This window comes from Tympanuchus pallidicinctus, unplaced genomic scaffold (genome assembly GCF_026119805.1).
Source record: "Tympanuchus pallidicinctus isolate F22 unplaced genomic scaffold, pur_lepc_1.0 scaffold5, whole genome shotgun sequence".
NCBI lineage: Eukaryota > Metazoa > Chordata > Aves > Galliformes > Phasianidae > Tympanuchus > Tympanuchus pallidicinctus.
This window is the reverse complement of record NW_026294769.1, coordinates 35,018,713-35,038,213: the sequence shown is the minus strand read 5'-3', so window position 1 is coordinate 35,038,213 and position 19,501 is coordinate 35,018,713. Positions and strand designations below refer to the sequence as shown.

Sequence of the window (19,501 nt, the reverse complement as noted above, 5' to 3'; positions counted from 1 at the left end):
GACAGTGGAAAGGAATCACTTTGTCTGAATAACAGCATTTGTCCAAAACAAGCATGAGAGGACATGTCGGTGTTGATTTGAATCAAGTACTACACTCAACTACAGCAAAACAGGATAATGATCTCCTCAGGAGCAATAGTTCTACCATTGTTACATTAAATAGGATGTCAGATAATAATATCCACAGGTGGTGTCTTTTGCTATAGACATGTTAAACACAAGGTTTTCACGTTGTTCAAGGCCAGAATTGTATGTTTTGAGCATCTAGTTGTAGGAGAAAGAGAATTAATCTCTTAGGTGATATGTGACAGTTCAGAGTGTGCATGTGGAGTGGTGCAGCTATCTACAGCATCATATTGCAAAATGAAGCGAAAATGTAAACACTAAATTTAATTGGTGTAAGTCTGCCTAGTAAAGATGAAAAATCATGCCTGCAGCATGCTCCTGTCAGTTATTTGCCATCTGTAATCCAAACGACACTTCTCACTGCATGCCAGGCCAGTTCTAGCTATAAGGCAAGAAAAAGATTCAGTCTCACAAGTGTTGATGTTTGTTAAGTTTCTCAGCATTAATTTTTAAGAGATACTTACATTTACTCTGCTCGTACTTACAACAGCTTGCAGTCTGTGGCCTCCAAGGCAGCTTGAATAGCATCTTGTTACAAATAGCCTTTGGAGAAATTGAATATGCTTTCTTTTTTTTTTTTTTTGATTCTTCAGCTAACTATCATGCCACTTCCATTTTCATTCTGACACAAGCATATCTCTCAAAAAAGCACTGTAAAGTTTTTCTCAAGAACTGTAAAATTGATTTTCTCCTCAGGTTCTCTCCTGTGTATGGTCTACTGAGAATGTTCTCTCACCAAATTCTGTGATCTTGCTTACAATTTTTGATTGAGAAGAAAGTTTTTTTTTTTTTGATTCTGAAATCACTGGCTTTCTGATGAGGTCTCTGGGTTCTGCTTCCACTTGTGTTATGGTGTATCACTTTATGAACTTCAAGAAGTTCTTGAAGACTAAAATAAAGTTTTTCTTTATTAACCCACAATAAAAAAAAAAATCAATTAGCACTTCTCTCTGAAGGACTGATGGTAATGAGAATTCCTTTCTATATAAGAAGTGTTATCTGACCTATATACACTATACAAGAGGGGTTTTCTCCCAGAAATAGTCAATGACCTATTTCACTAATTTTAAAAATGCATACTTCAGAGTTGTCCCTGCCTGTGTATCTGTAGGAAAAAAATACAAATTAAAAAAAGATAGCAGACAGCTGCTGATGGTATCTACTTACTTAGTCCAGAAAAATTTAATGTTAAAAATGATCAAATGAGATTGAATTATCTTAATAATCTTATCTTTGTTCTACTATCTGCTCCATCCCATCTACAAGATTTCCTATCATCAATCTCACTAACTGTATTTTGTTTGAAACAGCACCTTACAGTATCATTTGCACAGACATATTTTTTTGATGTGCATTACAAGACAAGATCAAGGTTTTAATAAACTTGTAGTCACAGAGAGATTCTTTTTATTTTTATTTAAGCTAGAGTAAACCTTTCTTGGTAGACGCTACTGTAATACAAAGAAATGTTATCAAAGAGCAGTGTCACTACTGTAATATATTGTAAACAAATGGCTAAGTTATAAATGCCTTTCAATGTCTGAAGATGTTTGGATGTGTAAGAGACAAGAAAAGGAGTAATGCTCTCCTTTGCCCTAAAGACAGCTCCTGAGTTACATCCTGTTGTTCTTCCCAGCTTCTATCCTACTGCCAGCATCAACAACAACAAAAAGAAACAAGCTTGATGTCTTTTGATTCTTTTGTCTTTTGTTTGTGCCAATTGGCTGCAAGTGGTGTTTCTACAATTTGCAACTGTGCAGACATCAAGATGTTTTAAATGCATCTATTGAGGCAAAGTTCTTCTGTATTGTAATTGAACAAATTCTATGGGGGCTGTTTTCAGAAGGTGGTGTGTTTTCTGAAATCTGCCTCTTTGCAATGTCTCTGTTGAGTTTTATCTTTACAGAGAGGAAGCTTCCATGACTTAACCAGTTTAGTGTTGAGTAGTCCAGCTGTCCTTGCAGTCACTTGACTTTTCAGACCTCTAGGCCTCTGTTGGTTGGAAATGTTGCAAGCATTTTCAGAGTATGAAAGCCTGCAGGTTGAGGGTTATGTGCCTAATTTTTATTGATTAAGTAAGGAGGTATTAAGGAAAATATCACAAAAACAGTTGCATAATGATCTACATATAGGAACAGAATTGTTATTTTATAGTGCACCCCAAACTCTTGATCTGTCCCTTTCCTTTCTAAGCACTTATCTCTTGTGAAACAGTGGTTAGTTTACACAATTCTGATGGGTAAGCTGGTTAAAAAGGGCAAAACTATTCTCTAAAAACTCACATCATTAAAAAATCCTAGAAACAGATTTTTTAGCTATTGAAATTCCTCCCCTTTCTGAACAATTCAATGTGTACTGAAGTAATTTTTTAGAAACTACATTCTAATTCTGTCTCAGATATGTTTTGCTTTTTAGTAACTTATGAAGATTCGAACAATTTTTTGAAAGTGAGTAGCAGATGTTATCCTATTTCCAGTAACTTTGGAATATGTGAAGAAGTTAGCTTTGGAAATAGGAAAAAGGCATGATAAAAGGCATGAAAAGGATGAAAACAAGAAAGTAAAAATACAACCCTATATTAACTGTTCTTTTCTTTTGTGTTCTGTGGGAGAGAAAAAGGCAGAAATGCAACTTTGACGTTAGTTTCAGTCTCTTACTGGAAAATTGTAAGTTCCAGTGTAGAATAAAGCCCACTATTTTATGGGGCAAAAAAAAAAAAGGGAGAAAATAATGTTCAGCTTGATTAGTTTTTCTTGTACTATGACTGACATATTATGACCTCTGCTATAGTGCTACTTGATGAATTGGCTTGTGTGAGTAGCATGAATATGTGACCTGACTCAAAGTGTTTGAACTAGGAAATAATGTTAAATCAGACTCACTTGTTCCTGGTCCTCTGGAGTTTTACTAGCAAACTGTTTTCTGTTGAAGTGCTTAATCTAATCTATTCAATCCAAATCCATCTCAGAAAGAATAAGCTCTGCCCAGTGATTTCTATGGCTTCCTGTCACTCTGAAATACCAGATATATTTAGGGCAGTCACAATCACTCTTATGTTAGCTGAGTTAAGGTGCTAGAGAAATTAGGTGACTTGGGCTCCCTCAGCAATAATAAATGAAACCCATAGGTGACACACTCTTGAGCAATTATCCCCAGCTATCTTGAGAGTCATCTTCTGGAGAAGTGTGTCTTTTCAAAGGTATGAAAAATGAGCCTAGATAACTAGGTTAGATAAAATACCAAATCTCTTTGTGGATAAAATCAGATAGATCTTATTCCTGTTGATCACAAAAGATAGTGAAATTTTCTGCTACCCCATTTAAAGTGCTCTCTTCAATAATTGGGCCAAGATGAGGCCGTATGGAGGTGCAGAGGCAGGAAAGAATTAATTGGTTGAAAAATGTCAATTGTTTAACATACAGGCAGGAATATGGATATGTTTGGGTAAATGGATATAGTTAAGTGCTGTCATAATGAATTGTGCAATAGTCAATATTTCAATTGAGGTACTCTAAAGCTGAAAACTTTAAAAAGCAGTGCGAACATCACTGAATGTTTTAGGAAAAATATTTCTAGTTGTTTTTTGGAATTTCTTAGTAGGTGTTAAAATTGAGTATTTATCACAACTTCACTGCAATCTGAAAGACTGAGTAAAATACATCAAAACCCAGTCTGAAACAGTTGCTGCAATCGTTAAAATGCCAGTTCAGTTGTTCATATTTCACTGTTTTGCCCAAAATAAATATATAAGTCCATTCAAAAGGCTGCAGTACTGTACTTTACTATATGAATTTAAAAATACTGTACGGAAAGGATTCAGAATCCTTTTAACTGTGCAGTGCAGGATAGCTCTGTGCCATACAGTTAACTACATTATACTGACTAAAAAAACCTTTTTGAAGATAATGCACGCCCTGCATATTTTGGATGTTTTCTATGAAAAACTGCTAATTAGAGATTGCTTATTTCTATTATATATATTAGAGATTCTAATAGAATGTGTTAGATTATAACATGTTATTATGAAAGGTTTGTGGCATAATATTTGATTCTGGCAATGAACATAATGCATACACAAACAGCTGACATGCAGGAGAGCAGTAGGGAGACTCATGCTGTTAGGACCTCAAAATGCTTGATGGTACCTATGGAAAAAATCAATTACTGCTAGCAAGGTATCCTGGGGATTCACCTTTACCTGTGGATGCCCAATTGCTTTGGAAAATGTTTTTGTTTTTGAGTAGTAGTTTAAATGTGTTCTCATTCACACATTTATATTAGATGCTAGAGTATCTGTAAACGGAAGAACGTAACTGTATATTAATGAGATTGCAACTGTCTTATACCACAGGATTCTCCTTTCTGTTGTTGACTGACCTAAAGTACAGGGAAATATTTATGCAGAAATGTTAATTTGTGAAGTCTGGCATATTAGCAGGTATGCACGTGCCTGTTATCTGACAGAATTGGTAGCTGATTTTTTTCAGAACTGAGTCAGGCCGGTGTAATATGTGCAAGAGTAACTAGACCAACTTCCTTTTGTTTGTAAGAAATTACTGGACCTAACAGCAAATATATAGGTAGTAACTTCAGAGGCAAAAGTTCTCCAACTATAGGCAACAAACAGCAGATCAAAAATTCTTTCAGGTGAACATACTGCTCCTAGTGGTTTAGACTGAAATAATCCCTCTGTTATATCTGTAATTGGTAGATTTATACCAGGAATGTACATTTGAAACATAGCAGTTTGTTAGATTCCATGTAGAAACAAAAGAATTGTGTGAAACAGCACTGAGCCATGCTGAGGGGAACCTGACAGCCTAAAAAAAAGGCTGGCTTGTCTGAGAGCTGTCAGCTTTCTTTTGCAGAATGGAATTACATTGGTTTTGTCACGTTTCCCTATGTCTTTGTGTCTCACTCTCAGACATGGATGTTGGAAATGGGCAGACCCACAGAGATTGGGATGTTTGAGCATCTTACTGAAGGGATTTTGTAGCGGTAATCATGACAGGGATAAAAAATAATCAGAAGTATTGAAGAGGAAGTTAAACTAAGGCAGAAGGGGCCTCTGAGCTTAGGAGATGCTGCAATGACTTCAGTTTATTTAGAAATTAGAAAAAATGTGTGTAAGAAGAAAGATTATTTCAAAGTGTTTTTTTCCTCTTAGGCAAGGATTTTTGAAATTGATCTTTTTGACATTTCACAGGTATGGCATTTCATGGAACAGCAAATCTTTTTAACAGTTCTTCTGTTAGTGACAGTCACCTTCTCAATCAATGCCAGACCAGGACTCTGACTAAGTTGAGCTGATGGAGCCCAAACCTTAATCAGACCGTTTTTCTGCTGTGCTTTGTTACAGTATTTTACTGCTCGAGTGACTCAACCGTGCATTCATGTTCTCCTGAAGGTTTATTCTAGATAGTTCTTGACATGTGCATATCAACAACTGGCTGTGGTGATGTGTGAGAAATTGTGGGTTAATAGATGTTTCAAGAGGAAGATACTCAATTACCCTGGAGACTTCCTCATTTTCCCAGGTATTAACTTTTGAGCAGTGTTTCAATGGTGAATATACCTGCTACAATCATTTTTAGAGGAAAAACAGGTGACTGCTGGATTATAATGGTGATTCATTATTTTTAAAATTCTAATAAACCTATTATCTCCCATAAATAATCTGGGGAACATGAATTCATTTGGCTTTTTGGACAGAATGTTACTTTTTTTAGTTCTTACATCACCTTCTGAATATCTGTTGATGTTTGTGTAGCTTTATAGCTCTGAGCTTTAAGAATAGATGGAGGAATGAGCCAGATGTTTACATAGCATTTTTCAGGAACCTACTACTGGAGGAGCACACTGAGACTTCCATGCATCTTCGACATATGCAGAAAAGTGGCATGTAGAGTGATACTTGGCCACCAAATACAGAGAGGGATTTAGTGTGGTTAAATGATGTGATATTTAGATCACCATGAGATCAGCACAGTTCTAAGGAAGAAAAATATTTATGCTTTGTCAATGAAAACCTCATTCGAAGGCTTATTCCCTCCTCTGAAGCTCTGAGGAAGATAGCTGTATTTGCTGTGATGCTAACCTTGTAATGACACCAGGTTTTAGCAGTACTGTCCCTCATCTCTTAGAATGATTTATTTTCAATGCATGGGAATGCATTGCTGTTCAAACTGCAACCAAATTCAGTAGGTTTGTTCCACTGAGTAAACCCAAATGTTATATTTTATTGTAGTATTGCTGCCTCTAATTATCTTTCTGGCACAGCTGTATCAGGTGCTAGAGAGTTTCCTCTTGTATGAATGTGGAGAATTAAGTTAAGAGCACTAGAGATGGAGGCCCACAAATCCTTCTCTATTCTTAAAAGCTAGTTCAGCCACTGCTCCCCAACTGACTGTGGTTCTGTGCATTGGAGAACGTAGAGAATGAGATGATAAAATGACATTCTGCAGAGCACATTCAAAGTCAATAAATTGATTTGAATTTTTAAAGGTAAAAATGTAGTCGTGGTCTCCTCACAGTTTCTGGAATAGTATGAAAGCCATAAAATCTGTTGTGTCAATATGATCTCAGAATCACGGAGGTTATATAAAAACTGAACAGTGTACTTCAAAATCTGCTTCTAAAACTCAGTGACATTTCACAGTAGGTTCATGTTTTTCTTTAATAAGAAAAGAAAAAAACCAATCGAACCACAAGAACCACCCAAGAAAAACCACGCATGCAGCCCAGCCCAATAAAAAACAAAACAACTAAGAAATAAAAAAAATTCCCCAAACCACATATGGCTGATTTCCCAGTAGCTATAAATTCAATTCACACAGTTCACTTGAGTTCAGTGAAGCTTTGAAAATTTACAGAAGTTCAGAATAAGGTCCAGTAAACTGTAATGTCTGGAATGCACTTATGTTTATGTACATAGGTCACTCAAAGTAATGCCTCCTATTTATTTCCATAGAAACAACAACAGATACAAAGAGCACAGTAACAGCATTTGACAAATCAAGAACAAAAAACTATTTCTTACCACAGCCACCACCATTAGCTAATTTGTGTGAATGAGCTGATCAAGACACTCTTTGTTTCACAGTGTGACAGCTCTGCATGGTCACCTGGTCTGTGGCTTGTCCTTCACATCACTGCCACCACTGCTGAAACACACTGTGCTCACATCCACTATTTGGTCTCCATAAACATTCTGTGTTGATGACAGTCAATGTGTACAATTTTTCCCACATGGAGGAATTCAGTGACACACCTGGGCTTCATACGCTCTTCCATGTCAGACACCATTGTGTCAAACTGCCTCTTTGCTGCCACCTGCCACACAGCAACAACATGTAATGGAATACTGGTGGAGAGGTTTAGCTTCTACTGCAATAACACCAACCTCTGCTTCTGACACTGTGGGCAAATATAAGAAAATAGAAGGCATTACTTTCATAGTTGCACTTGTATATAACAGTGTCTGGGATGTTGTCCTAATTTTCTTCATTTCTATATAGTTCAACTATATCTTTATATACTAACAAAGATATAACTAGTTTTATTGTTAGCCTCATCTCTTAGTTGCTGTGGATGTAATTAGGAAAAATACATGTAAACAGTCTTATTGATAAAGGGGTAGGGAAGATCATACTGGAATTCATGACTGAGCTAAAACAGATTTTAGCATTCTTTTGTGTTTAGGGTTTTGGGTTTTGTTTTTTTTTTTTTTGTGATTCATTGCATCTTTTACCTAAAGTATGTAAATTCTATGAAATTAGTAACAAGGGGTTTTGTTTGTGGATAATGAACTATATCTAGTTAAACCACAAAATATCTACATAGTTAGAAGGATGACAATATCGAGAGGAAAACAGATTTTTTTAGAAGTCATTTTAATCACATCAGTCATGTTGCAGTAAGGAATGCAAATATTCACATACTACAGATTGAGACTGCTCCAAAATGTTCTGACAATCTGTTCTGAGTGATGCCTTAGCCCCAGTCACTCCGGGTTTTTTGTTTTGTTTTGGGTTTTATGACTATAAAAAGCCACTACTCGTCTCCGTCACATGCTGTACAGGATAAAAGCCGTTTGGCTTTCTTACCAACAATCAGACGGCCGGAGTGCTGCTGGAACACAGAGAATATGCCACTGTCTGTGCAAAGTACAGCGTAATGAGGCAGACTGAGCGCACCGGACAATAGAGCTGTGGGGGGAAAGGGCTTCTCATGGGTATGCCAATCAGCTGCAGCTTTAGCATCTAACTAGTTTCATTTTTCATCTTTGCGAGTTCCATTTCCCTGTTTTGTTGGTATAAACTACATTTCAATGAACGATCTTCCTGCCTAGGTGACAGCACTGTGAGCTTTAATGAGGATGTCGTGGATCAGGCTAGAAATAATTTCTGTGTTTCTTTTTTTCTCTCATAGTCACGACCTATTCCCTCACACCTTACTTCAGCAGTTGCAGAGAGTATCCTGGCTTCCGCCTGTGAGAGTGAAAGCAGAAATGCTGCAAAAAGGATGCGGTTGGATAGACAGCAGGTACTGTGTTCTTCGGGGTCTTCCACATCCATATTGATCGATACACTCAGCTCATTTCAACTGGCAGTCGTGATGAAGCGTGGTGCAGAAGCTGCACCTCTCTAATGCCTTTGTTTATATGTACATGAGAAGCATGAGGGCGCCTAGCACAATTATAATGTTCAGCTGGATAAGGCTGCATATTTGCTTTTTAATAGCTATAGATTTTGAGGACATAGTGTACAGTCTGCCTGCTAGAGTTATAAGTAACAGAACATGTAGTGTGTGTGTTACATAAATATCAGAAACAGTGCTTGCATACGTGTGTCAGACTGCTTACTGTGAGCATACTCCCTTTCCAATTTTTGTGTGTATTTTTAAGTGCAATGTGCAATTCTGTAAGTTTCTGAAAATACCTATTTACTTACAACAGAAAAGTTACTGGAATATACATAAAAAGAAAGCTATCAAATGACTTGGTGAGTGTTCTCATCTCATATCAATGTTTATTTTTTTCATATGCATATTTTCAGCTTTTATAGTGTGTGATAGGATTTCATTATTTTTAAATTGCTGAGAATTGCTTGTTTTCCTTCAACACTTAAAATTCAAACTCATAACTCACTTTAGGTTTTGATTATTTAGTTGTTCCAAGGATACAGTGGATGTCTAGCATTTTTATTGCAAAAACCGTTCTAGTCTTTATTTCTCTTCATAACTATCAGAAAGCCCAGTCCAAGTAATATCCCTGCTCTTTCTGAAATATGCTTCTGTTATGGTAGGTGAACTTTTTTTTGCAGAATGCAGTGCTTGAAAGAAGAATTTCCTTTACACTGTTCATTTCAGTCCATTTATTTCCCCCAGGTCCTGCCCTAGCTGAATAAAGGATTCTTAGTACTATGCTTAGATTATTGATAACTTCAGATGTGAGAGTTGATAGTGGTATGTCCTTTTGTTCTTAAATTTTTTTTAGTATTTTCAATAATGCCGTATATTTATATTAAGGTTTACAAATCCCATAGAACGTCAAAGTAGTGCAATGTCAAGTGCGGCTTACTGCTCATTCAGATTGTGCAGATTTTATATACTGTCTATTTTCCCTCACTTGTCAGGAACAACAACAACAAAAAAGCTACAGAATCAACATTCTTGCCCCAAGGAGGCTGAGAAAAGACTTGTGCAAATATCATCTATTTTCATTGCGCTGTCTAGAGACTAACCTGACCTCAATAATCATAAATAGAGTGGTTCAATTCCTCAGTCCATCCAGAGTGAGGCAGAGTTTTCAAGTGATTTAAATCCCACAGTACTCCCCAAGGAGCCAGAGAGCTGCTGAAATAAGCACATTTTAAAAGCTGTAGCTAGAAATCAGAAAGCTATTAATAGGATTTTTCTTTCTTTAATTTGTGGTGTTACTGAAGGATTTGGTAACAATTTTTATTAAGGGGTGAGCTGGTTCTTTTCTTTCAATTATAGAATTCAATATTTGTAGGCAGAACAGCTCTGAACTGATCATCTTGCTTCCAAAGTGATGTTAAAGTAGCTAAGTATTGTGGTTAGGGCTATCACCAGATACTTTATTTAATAAGCAGTAAATTAGCTCATTTGATGTGGGATGTTGCTATCAAAACTATTCATGAATTTAGGATAAATGTACTGAATTTTTTTTTTTTGGAGAAAAAAAAACACCTATGGGAAGGTCTATTGGTAGCTTCATGAAACCTACAGTAAGAAATTTACCCTAGGAGGGTGAAGAGTTAGGATGCTAATTAGAGAAGTAGAAAACCTTGGTTCTAGCCCCAGTTCCATTGAACTGTAGTTATTTGTTCCAAATACATAACATTAATAAAGTAGATTGAGAGGAAAGTATTCTGGAATATTTCTTAGTGGAATATTTAACATAAAGAACTGTGCTGTCATGCTGAGATGGGAAGTGAGCCTGTATCTGGAGAAAATGATTCATAGATAAAAGGACTTTATCCTTCTCTTCTTATTTTTTCTTATTTTTACTTTTTATTTACTTTTATACTTTATTTGCCTTTCTTACATATATCCAAAATGAAATATTTTCAGTGTTTTTTTTTTTTCTTGAACAGAATAAGGTTGAGGAAGTTGAGTTCATCTTCCATCTTTTTTTTACTGTTCTGTAGTTTTGAAAACAAAAACAAATTTAAAAGTTAAAACAAAGTCAATTTAAAAAAAAAAACAAACCAAAACCAAAATAAGGCAAACAAAAAGAAATTTATCTTCCTGTTAATATGGCTCTGCTTTTCCTTTTTGAATGTGTATTCCCAAAGTTAGGCATTAAACAAATGAAGTGGACTCAGGCTTCAGTGGAAATTTGGGAGGAGGAAAAGGGAAATAAACTGTAGATAATGGAAACTACCATTTGATAAATTTTATCAGGAGACTTTCTGTCAGGGAACAAATGTTAGGTAATTCTGGAAAATAGATCATTAAGAGGACTTGGTAAGATCACTCCTCCAGCACTTCCACTCAGATGCGAGTAGAAGCATTGCATTAAAGATGCTTTATGTGCACTGTGCATGCAGCATGGTGAAATCTGCCTTTTTTTCCCCAAAGGGGTCAGTCTGCCTCAGAGCTAGATGTAATTTGAATACCATCACCATCTTCTCAGAAGATACAAACATGCATATGCATTTTATGGATAGTTTTCTGAAGTATTTTTTCAGAGTATGGCAAATGTACTTCTGTAGGTACAGTCACAGAATCCTTAGAGTTGGAAGGGACCTTTAAAGGCCACCTTCTCCAACTCCCCTGCAATGAACAGGGAAACATACAGCTACATCAGATTGCTCAGAACCCTGTCCAGCCTGACCTTGAGTGTCTCCAGGGATGGGGCATTCACCATCTCTCTGGGCAAGCTGTTCCTCACCACCCTTATTGTAAAAAATGTCTTTATATTCAATCTAAATCTCCCCTCTTCTAGTTTGAAACCATTTCCCTTTGTCCTATCACAACAAACCCTACTAAAAAGTCTTTTCTCTTTCTTCTTATAACCCTTCTATAGATACTGAAAAGATATATAGAAATATGTAATATACAGATAGAAAATAATGCATATGCATGGCAGTCTTTATAAGGAAACAGTAATTTGACCAATCAAATCTGTTAGCAAACCAGAACGAATACTGGAAGGTCCCAGTCACTCTTCCTTCTGTACTCATTCTCATGTTCTCACACTTGCTCATTCTCTCTCCAGCTATACAGAAAATGTTTCTGTATTTATGCTGCTAAGAAGTGCTTGCCTCAGGTTTATTACCTCTGTCTTGCAGGGTCTGTGCAGTGAGTGGTACGTGTTTAGAAGCGGTATAATGTCACCACTGAATAAAACCACCTCCACTGGTACATAGGGTTGATGTTAGTCCCCTGTCACATTCTTTGCCTCGTTCAAATAGCTCAAGGACACCTTGCCACTGCAAGGGTGACTGGAAACATCGTGTAATGAACACAACTCTGATATTCAGTCCTGAAATTGAGATGCAATTTCAGCAGCTTCCTGAGCTCTCTTTATTTGCTCTTTCCTCTCCTCTGTTTTACCACTGCTTCTCTTACACAACAGTCTCTTAGCAGGAAGCTCTGAGTATGTTGAATATAAATCCCTACTGTAAGTCTGTGCTTTAGTAAAATAACGCAACTTTCCAAATTAAAATATGGCTTTGCATATAGTACTAGTGACTTGATAAAAAAATACGCCAGTTTTCACTCAGGAAAAATAACCAGCTTAAAAACCAAAGCAATGGAAACTTTAAGTGCAGAAAATTTCTGCCTGCGAAAATCCAAATTTAAAAATAGGTTTATGCAAGCTGGTCTCAAAGAGTAACACTGAAGACATTGTCACTTTCTGAGACTTCTCTGTAAGGAATATAAACACGTTTACTAGATCACAGGAACTTGGAAGATAGTACCTTTGTCTGTCTGTTGTGTTAGGTGTTTCTCAAGTATTCTCTTTAGCTTCAGTGCGCTTCCATTATTTTGAGCTCAAGCTCTGTTTGTTGGCTTATGATCTAAGTGCTGAGAAGTCCCATACTGGAAATGTTACCTGATGGAAAAGTTCTGTTCTTCCACTTTTTATTTCTGACTAGTATTTAAAATAATTTATTCCACTGCACAAGTTTGGTAGATTTACCTATTCAAAGTATATAGGTTTGCTGATAATACTGCCCAAGAGTGGAATGTCCACACTCACTGGCCTGGGTTTATTGATCTTTCTATCACCCAGATGAGAAATTGGGTGCAAAAGTAATGAAGAGCTTTTGTGTTGCTCTGCAGTTCACCTTTGTAGAGTCCAGATTCTAAAACAGGATGATTCCAGTCGTGCATTTTGTGGGCATTTTCTTCAGAGATGACCAAAATGTGGAAACAATTGTTAGGTAATCCTCTTATTACATGCTTCAAGTCAATGACAGAAGAAATATTATCTGAATCCTACTGGTTTGTTTTGGTTCTGAGTGATGCCCCTGGACTAATCTTTCAAGATCCTCATTACAACTCTAGCAATATTCACTATGAACCAGTTACTCTGAAGTGAACCTTAAGGACTAACATCAACAAGGGAGTCTTGTAAAGCATTACATAGAGCTGAGGTACACCCCTTTTACATGCATTCATTACATACTGTGAACAGGATGACTTCTTTTATTGTATCTCTTACTTTACAGAACCAAATAGTCTTGGTTGGACAAAAGGAGAGTGATTAAATAAATAGAAGTTCTGTTAAAGCCATCTGGCCATTGCTGTCCTGGGCAGCAAATGGAGCCTGGGTGCCTCTTCTGTGAGTGGCTGTTCAGGAACCTTAAGCTCTGTGGCTCTGCTTCTTGTCAGTCAGAGAAACTGAAATATTGCGTTAGGAGCCTAACTGCTGTCAGTCTCAGCTTCTTCAGAAAAGTTATTTTTGTGGTGTAGTTTTCATGAACCCTCACCTTAAGACAGTCTCGAGCAGAGCTGGACTGAGTTATGTGTGGAAAGTGAGGTGGATTAATGTTGTTACCATCCTTTCTGAAATCAGAAAGACCAAGGAAAATTTTCCAAGGGAAGGTCTAAAGGAAAATAGTAGTTTATGAAAGTTAATATGTGCATGTTGAGTCACCATTCCTGGATAAGTTTAAAAACCATTTGGAAGTGGTGCTCAGGGACATGAATTAGTGGAGGGAGTAGCATAGTGAAGTTGCATTTGGATTTCATGATCTTTAAGGTCTTTTCTAACCTTAGCAATTCTATGATTCTATGTTGGAGCACCTGCTCTTTTATTTATTCTAGTTGAAATCTTCCATTGGAAAAGCAAATTTAAAACAACAGCAACAAAAAAAAAAGCCTTCACATATATTTGGACACGTGTAATTTTTTTTACAACAGCTGCCTTATGTTTCATTGTTTTCTTCCTTAGAAATAATATTTTGCATGCTGTCATGTTGCAAAACTTATGAACAAACATTATCCTTATAATTGAAGTAAAGTTTTGAACATCAAAACAAAATATGAGCATGTAGGAGGGAGGATAAATAGCAGAAAGTAGAAGAACTGAATTACAGAATATTATTATCTACACATAGATAGCCAGATCATTAAAAAAAAAATTGAGATAGCTTCAGCAGCATCATGGTGATTGGTATTGCATAGGAATCTGGACCCTTAAGAATTCATTATTATGTTTGTAGGTAGAATGGAAGTCACATATGACTGCGAAGCCAGTGGATGGGATTCTATCTCAATTCAATTCACGTTATTCTAGCAGTTTGACCTCCATTTCAGTGACTAGTGTTATGGAAATGCTACTTTAGCATGCAGAAGTTTTTGAGCAGCTAAAAAAGTGATCTACATGCACTTCTTTCAGCCTTATGCCTTAAGTAATAGGATTTCAATGTACGATTCTTAGTTACACAGCAAATGGCAAGTTGAGATAAAAGAGAGGTTAAGCTCAGAGGAAAGTGAAAGTTACCTTACATATCTCCCATCCTAACAAAAGCATTTCTCAGCCAAAATTTGAGGTTTTTAATTAGTAGACTCTCTACAGAGTGCTTGACAGGCAGTATTTCATAGAACATACATGTTAAGAAAAAGAATTCTGCATTGTCATTTTTAAAAATCTGAATTCAAGAACTACAGTGAAATTTCATTCCAGAGAGTAGCTGAAATCAACAACAGTGAGACAATTTTACAGCCGGATCAAGGTGATGGCCTCATACCTTCACTGCACATAGAAATCTGGATAAAACTTTTCTTGTAAAATACATAATTGGTTTTGTTTGATTTAATTTAGCTATTTGTTATCACTGCCTACAAGGCAAATGAGAGGTAAAAAAAAGAGACTACTGGGATATGTGTACATCTTCATGTGCACATGGAAGACAATTACCCTTCCACTGAACAAACCAATTATATGCAGGCTTTCTTTAATTCTTCACATCAGATCATATTTGGAGATAGCTGTGAGACAACTCTGCAGTTACAACATTACTTTCTTTAACTTTATCTCTGCTTTCATTATTTCATTCCCTATTTGGTATGCCAGAAAAGTTTGCATATCCTCAACATAATAGTAAAAGTTTTTTCTTAGTTATATGTTAAAAAATATAACATAAAATTAGAATAAGATTAAGATAAATATGTGGAAGATAGTCTGGAGTCTATAGAAGTCATCAGTTTAATTATAAAAGCTAAACTCAGTAAAAGAGTCTTCGATTATTTGAATTTTTCAAGTTGATAAGAGTAAGTCACTTGGGTGCACTAAGATGCTATGAAGTAGTTCTTTATGATGTAGCTGATAACATGATAAATACTGAATGCATTCTTTTTTCTTCTCATCAAGAGGGCAGCTATATTTTTTTTTTCCCAATGCTGTCATTTGTAGTCAGGAAAATGAAATATCAATAATCATCATGATGGAGTGGAGGATAATATCCAGCTCCCAAGGATAAGATGACTCCAGGTTTACAGTGAGATGTAAATGAATATAAATTTGCAAACAGGCACTGTAGATGTATTCTCACGCCCTATGCCAGGCTAGGGGACAAAGAGAAGGGAAATCTAAACTTTTCAATGCATATGAATAGAGTGTTAAGAATATTGCAACATTTCATATTTTTTACAATATCTTTTTTACTGTTAGAGAAGTAGGAGTAGGTTGCTGTTAGGTGTCTGACGAAGCAATTATGGCCCAGACACATAAGCTGGAAGCTGACCTGACATTTGCCTCTGGATAGTTGTCATAGCAGCAACCTGAATAGAGTAGCTTGATACAAGTGCCAGTTGCAGAGTGGATACTGGTTCTGTGTAAATGCAATACGTCTGAATATTAATAAATGCATACATGGAGACCACCAATACTGTGTTTCATCCCATTTACATCTAATTCCTTAATGTTCATTTTTGAAGAAATAGAGACTTGTTAGGACATGTTAATGATATACTTCCATACAATATCTGTTGTTGTTTCTGTACCTGTAACAAGGGGGTTGACCTAAAGAAAGACTCTTCAAGTATAGTTTATTAACAAAACCCAAAAACCTAAATGCCTAGCTATTTTCGACCAGGTATAAAAGGAAGGAAGTTATTGGTGGACAAATTACAGGTAAATCTAAAACCATTGTGGAAAAAACTAATTGAAAACTTGAATTGCAGGGAGGGCATGGACCTCCATTTCAGGACTACTGTATGTGGCGTTTGGCAATGAGGGAGAAAAGATCTTTAAACCTTCATATTTGAGGACAGAATTTGTTTCGTCTTTGCCACAAATTCATAGCCTCTCAATCTTGACAATGAGCAGGTATTTCCTGTATTACAATTCAAACAGTAGGAAAGAAGGAAGGAGGATATTTGTGTCAGTGTGTATACTCCTTCCTGATGAATGGCTACTATGACTTGAAGGAGGAAGGAAGAGACAAAGAGTACAGCTCTTAAATGCTGTATTAATTCTGTTATTCTGTTATTTATACTGCCTGTTTTCATATCCAGGGCAGATTGGACAATATTAGTAACATAAAAAGGAGTTATGCAGAAATGTCTCCCTGTCTCCCAATGGAGAGCTGGACCATGCCCTTTGATGCAGAGCTTCTGTGACAGAAAGCAACAAATACAGCAGGCACAAGGAGGTGGTCTTATTTCAGGGAGACTGAGTCCTTGCCACAGTTGTTCAGTATGCAGGAAGAGCACACCAGCTCTAATCCTTGTAAGAGGTGGAGGAGGTGCCCTACCTCTTGGGTTTCATGGAGCCTAATTTTCTCTAGAGGATGGGAAAGGAAAGATGCTTCATTCATGCTGACAAGAAGTGGCAACAGTGCAGAGGGACACTGCAGTGTATTTCCATAAAACCTAAACAATTTCACCTCAAAGTCATTTTTGCTTCAGAATTGGAGGCTTATGGAGCCTCAGAAAAGAACAAATGGAAAGAGACAATTCCCTTAATATAAAGCAACCAGATAGAAACCGGAATCCCAGAAATTACACAAGGCAAAGTCACTTTACTTTGCAGAGTTCAATGCCTCCTACTGTATTAATGATATTTTCATTATCGTATTTATAATAGCTGTATTAATGATAGTTGATAGTTATTTTGTGTTCAGTCTCCTGCTTGTGATTTGGTATTTAATAGGGCCATGAGTAATTTCTGTATCTCAGTACCTATCCTATTTTATCTGTGTTCAAAATTATCAGTGAGAAGACTGTACTATCCTTGGATAACCACACACCAGTTTGCGTTTCAGGCTTTATACACTTCCATCATTTCCCCACCTAATGATAATTTTACTTCTGAGTTGGGCTATGGTTTGCTTTTGTGATTGCAAATGATATGCTTTAACCACTGAGGCACAAAATGTTATGCAGGCACCATTTAGCTGCATGTGGATTATTGTCAAGGGACCAAATTATGTACCAGTAGTGGGAAACTCAGCTTCCTACCCACAATGCATCAACCATATTGTCAAGGGGAAGAAAATAAGCAGCATGCATTGTAATTTTAAATCCCGCTGCCTTTCAAGTCAGTGGCAAAATTCCTGATTTCAGCAGTGCTGGATGGAGTTGTGCTATTCGCAGATGCAGCTGGAAAGAACTGCTGAGTATCACAGGGCAACCCCCTCCTGCCGCAGTCAGCCCAGCCTGTGTTAAATTTGCAGCATGTACTTGAAAGGAATAATGTGCAAGGCATGCAATTGAGAATAATTTCATGCTTTGGATTTACACTGGGGCCTTAAGGTGAGCAGGTAATTTTTCACCTTAACACAGAGATCATTAAACTAGAAAAAGCTTTATTTTTCCAGGCTCTCTGTGCTGAGTTTCAGTCTGCTAACATTTTGAACATTCAGAACTGCAATCTTGAACATGAGGTAAAATTGATGCTGTGTCAGTTTTCTGTTCTGGAGGTTGATAAAGCTGAAGGCTCAGGAATGTTTTTTGGACATTAATTTTAAAATAATCTTATCCCCTTCCCTACTCTATATGGAATGCAAATGAACGGGGACCAAAATAGTTGTCTTACCCTGTCTTTAATATTTGTCTTCTGTCAAGAAGACAGAAGAGGAAAGGCTGATGGAAATATGGATATAACTGTTCTCAGGAGACTCAGGCCCAAAGGCATAGATTTTGGCCTTTTGTTCTTCCCATTTTTATGTTGAAAGCCAGGAATAAGAGATATTTAATGATCCCTTCCTTTCGCATACAAGAAGATATTAAACATGAAGCTCTTTCTAGTCTGTCAGATGTTTCTAGACAAGTATATAAAGGTCTAATTTTGTCTTTCCCGTGTTTAGCTAAGGGCTTCACTTACAGCATGGAGTGGGGATGTTGTTTCTGGGAGTAAATCCCTGCTGTCATACAGAATTTGAGCCAGTTTAATGAAATGTTTTGGCAGCAAATATCTGACCAACTATTCTTAGCTGAAACTGTGAGCCAATTTATAATTCCTTGGTATTTTTGATCCCCACGGAGCCTTAACAAGCACGATTATTTCTGGCACCTCTCTGCATAAGAGATGTGTTGCACCTTCAGAGCAGGCTGTTCTGCTGAACACCTTTGTAACCATAAGGAATTATATTAGAAATAGTGTTGTCAGCAGAAGCAGGGAGATGACATCCCTCTATACTCTGCGCTGATGAGGCCACTTGTCGAGCACTGTGTTCAGTTTTGAACCCCTTACTACAAGAAGGACATTGAGGACCTGGAGCACATCCAGAGAAGAGTAATGAAGCTGTGAAGGTCTGGAGCACGAGTCTTATGAGGGATGGCTGAAAGAACCGGTATTGTTCAGTGTGGAGAAGAGGAGGCTGAAGGGAGACGTTATTGCTCTCTACAACTCTATGAGAGGAGGTTGTAGTAAGCTGGGGGTCAGAGTCTTCTCCCAGTTAACTGTGATAGGGAGAGATGTAATGGCCTCAAGTTGCACCAGTTGGATATTAGGGAAAAACTCTTCTCCAAGAGTGGTGAGGCATTGGAACAGGCTGCCCAGGGAAGTTGTGGTATCACCATCCCTAGAAGTGTTTAAGGAAAGAGAAGATGTGGTATTTTGGGACATGGTTTAATGGACAATATTGGTGGTAGGTGGACAGTTGGACTTGATGATATTAGAGATGTTTTCCAACCTTAATGATTCTATGAAATCAGCACAAACACACAATGTGCATGTGCAAATCCTTATTTTTCAAGAGAACAGTGATGTGTTTTGGTTTTGGTTAGTAAAGTAAGTAGATTTAGAAGATTTTAAACAATCACAGATTACTTTTAAATTCAAAGCATCAACTGCAAAATGTGTTCAGTTGTATTCCTCAGAACAAGGCAATTCTCCACACAGGAAATATATTTGGAAATATATGCACAGACTGCTTCTGTTTGATAGCAA

General features: G+C 36.9%; 1 protein-coding gene across 5 annotated transcripts in view; it reads left to right on the top strand.

Annotated features, from left to right (window-relative positions):
• NOL4 (nucleolar protein 4) overlaps positions 1-19,501 on the top strand; it is a 186,038-nt gene that overhangs the window by 141,819 nt on the left and 24,718 nt on the right. For all 5 annotated transcript variants that reach the window (XM_052704404.1, XM_052704402.1, XM_052704405.1 and 2 more), the window contains one exon: positions 8,557-8,670. In XM_052704404.1, coding sequence (XP_052560364.1) covers positions 8,557-8,670 — 114 coding nt within the window. The remainder of the gene's footprint in view (positions 1-8,556; positions 8,671-19,501) is intronic.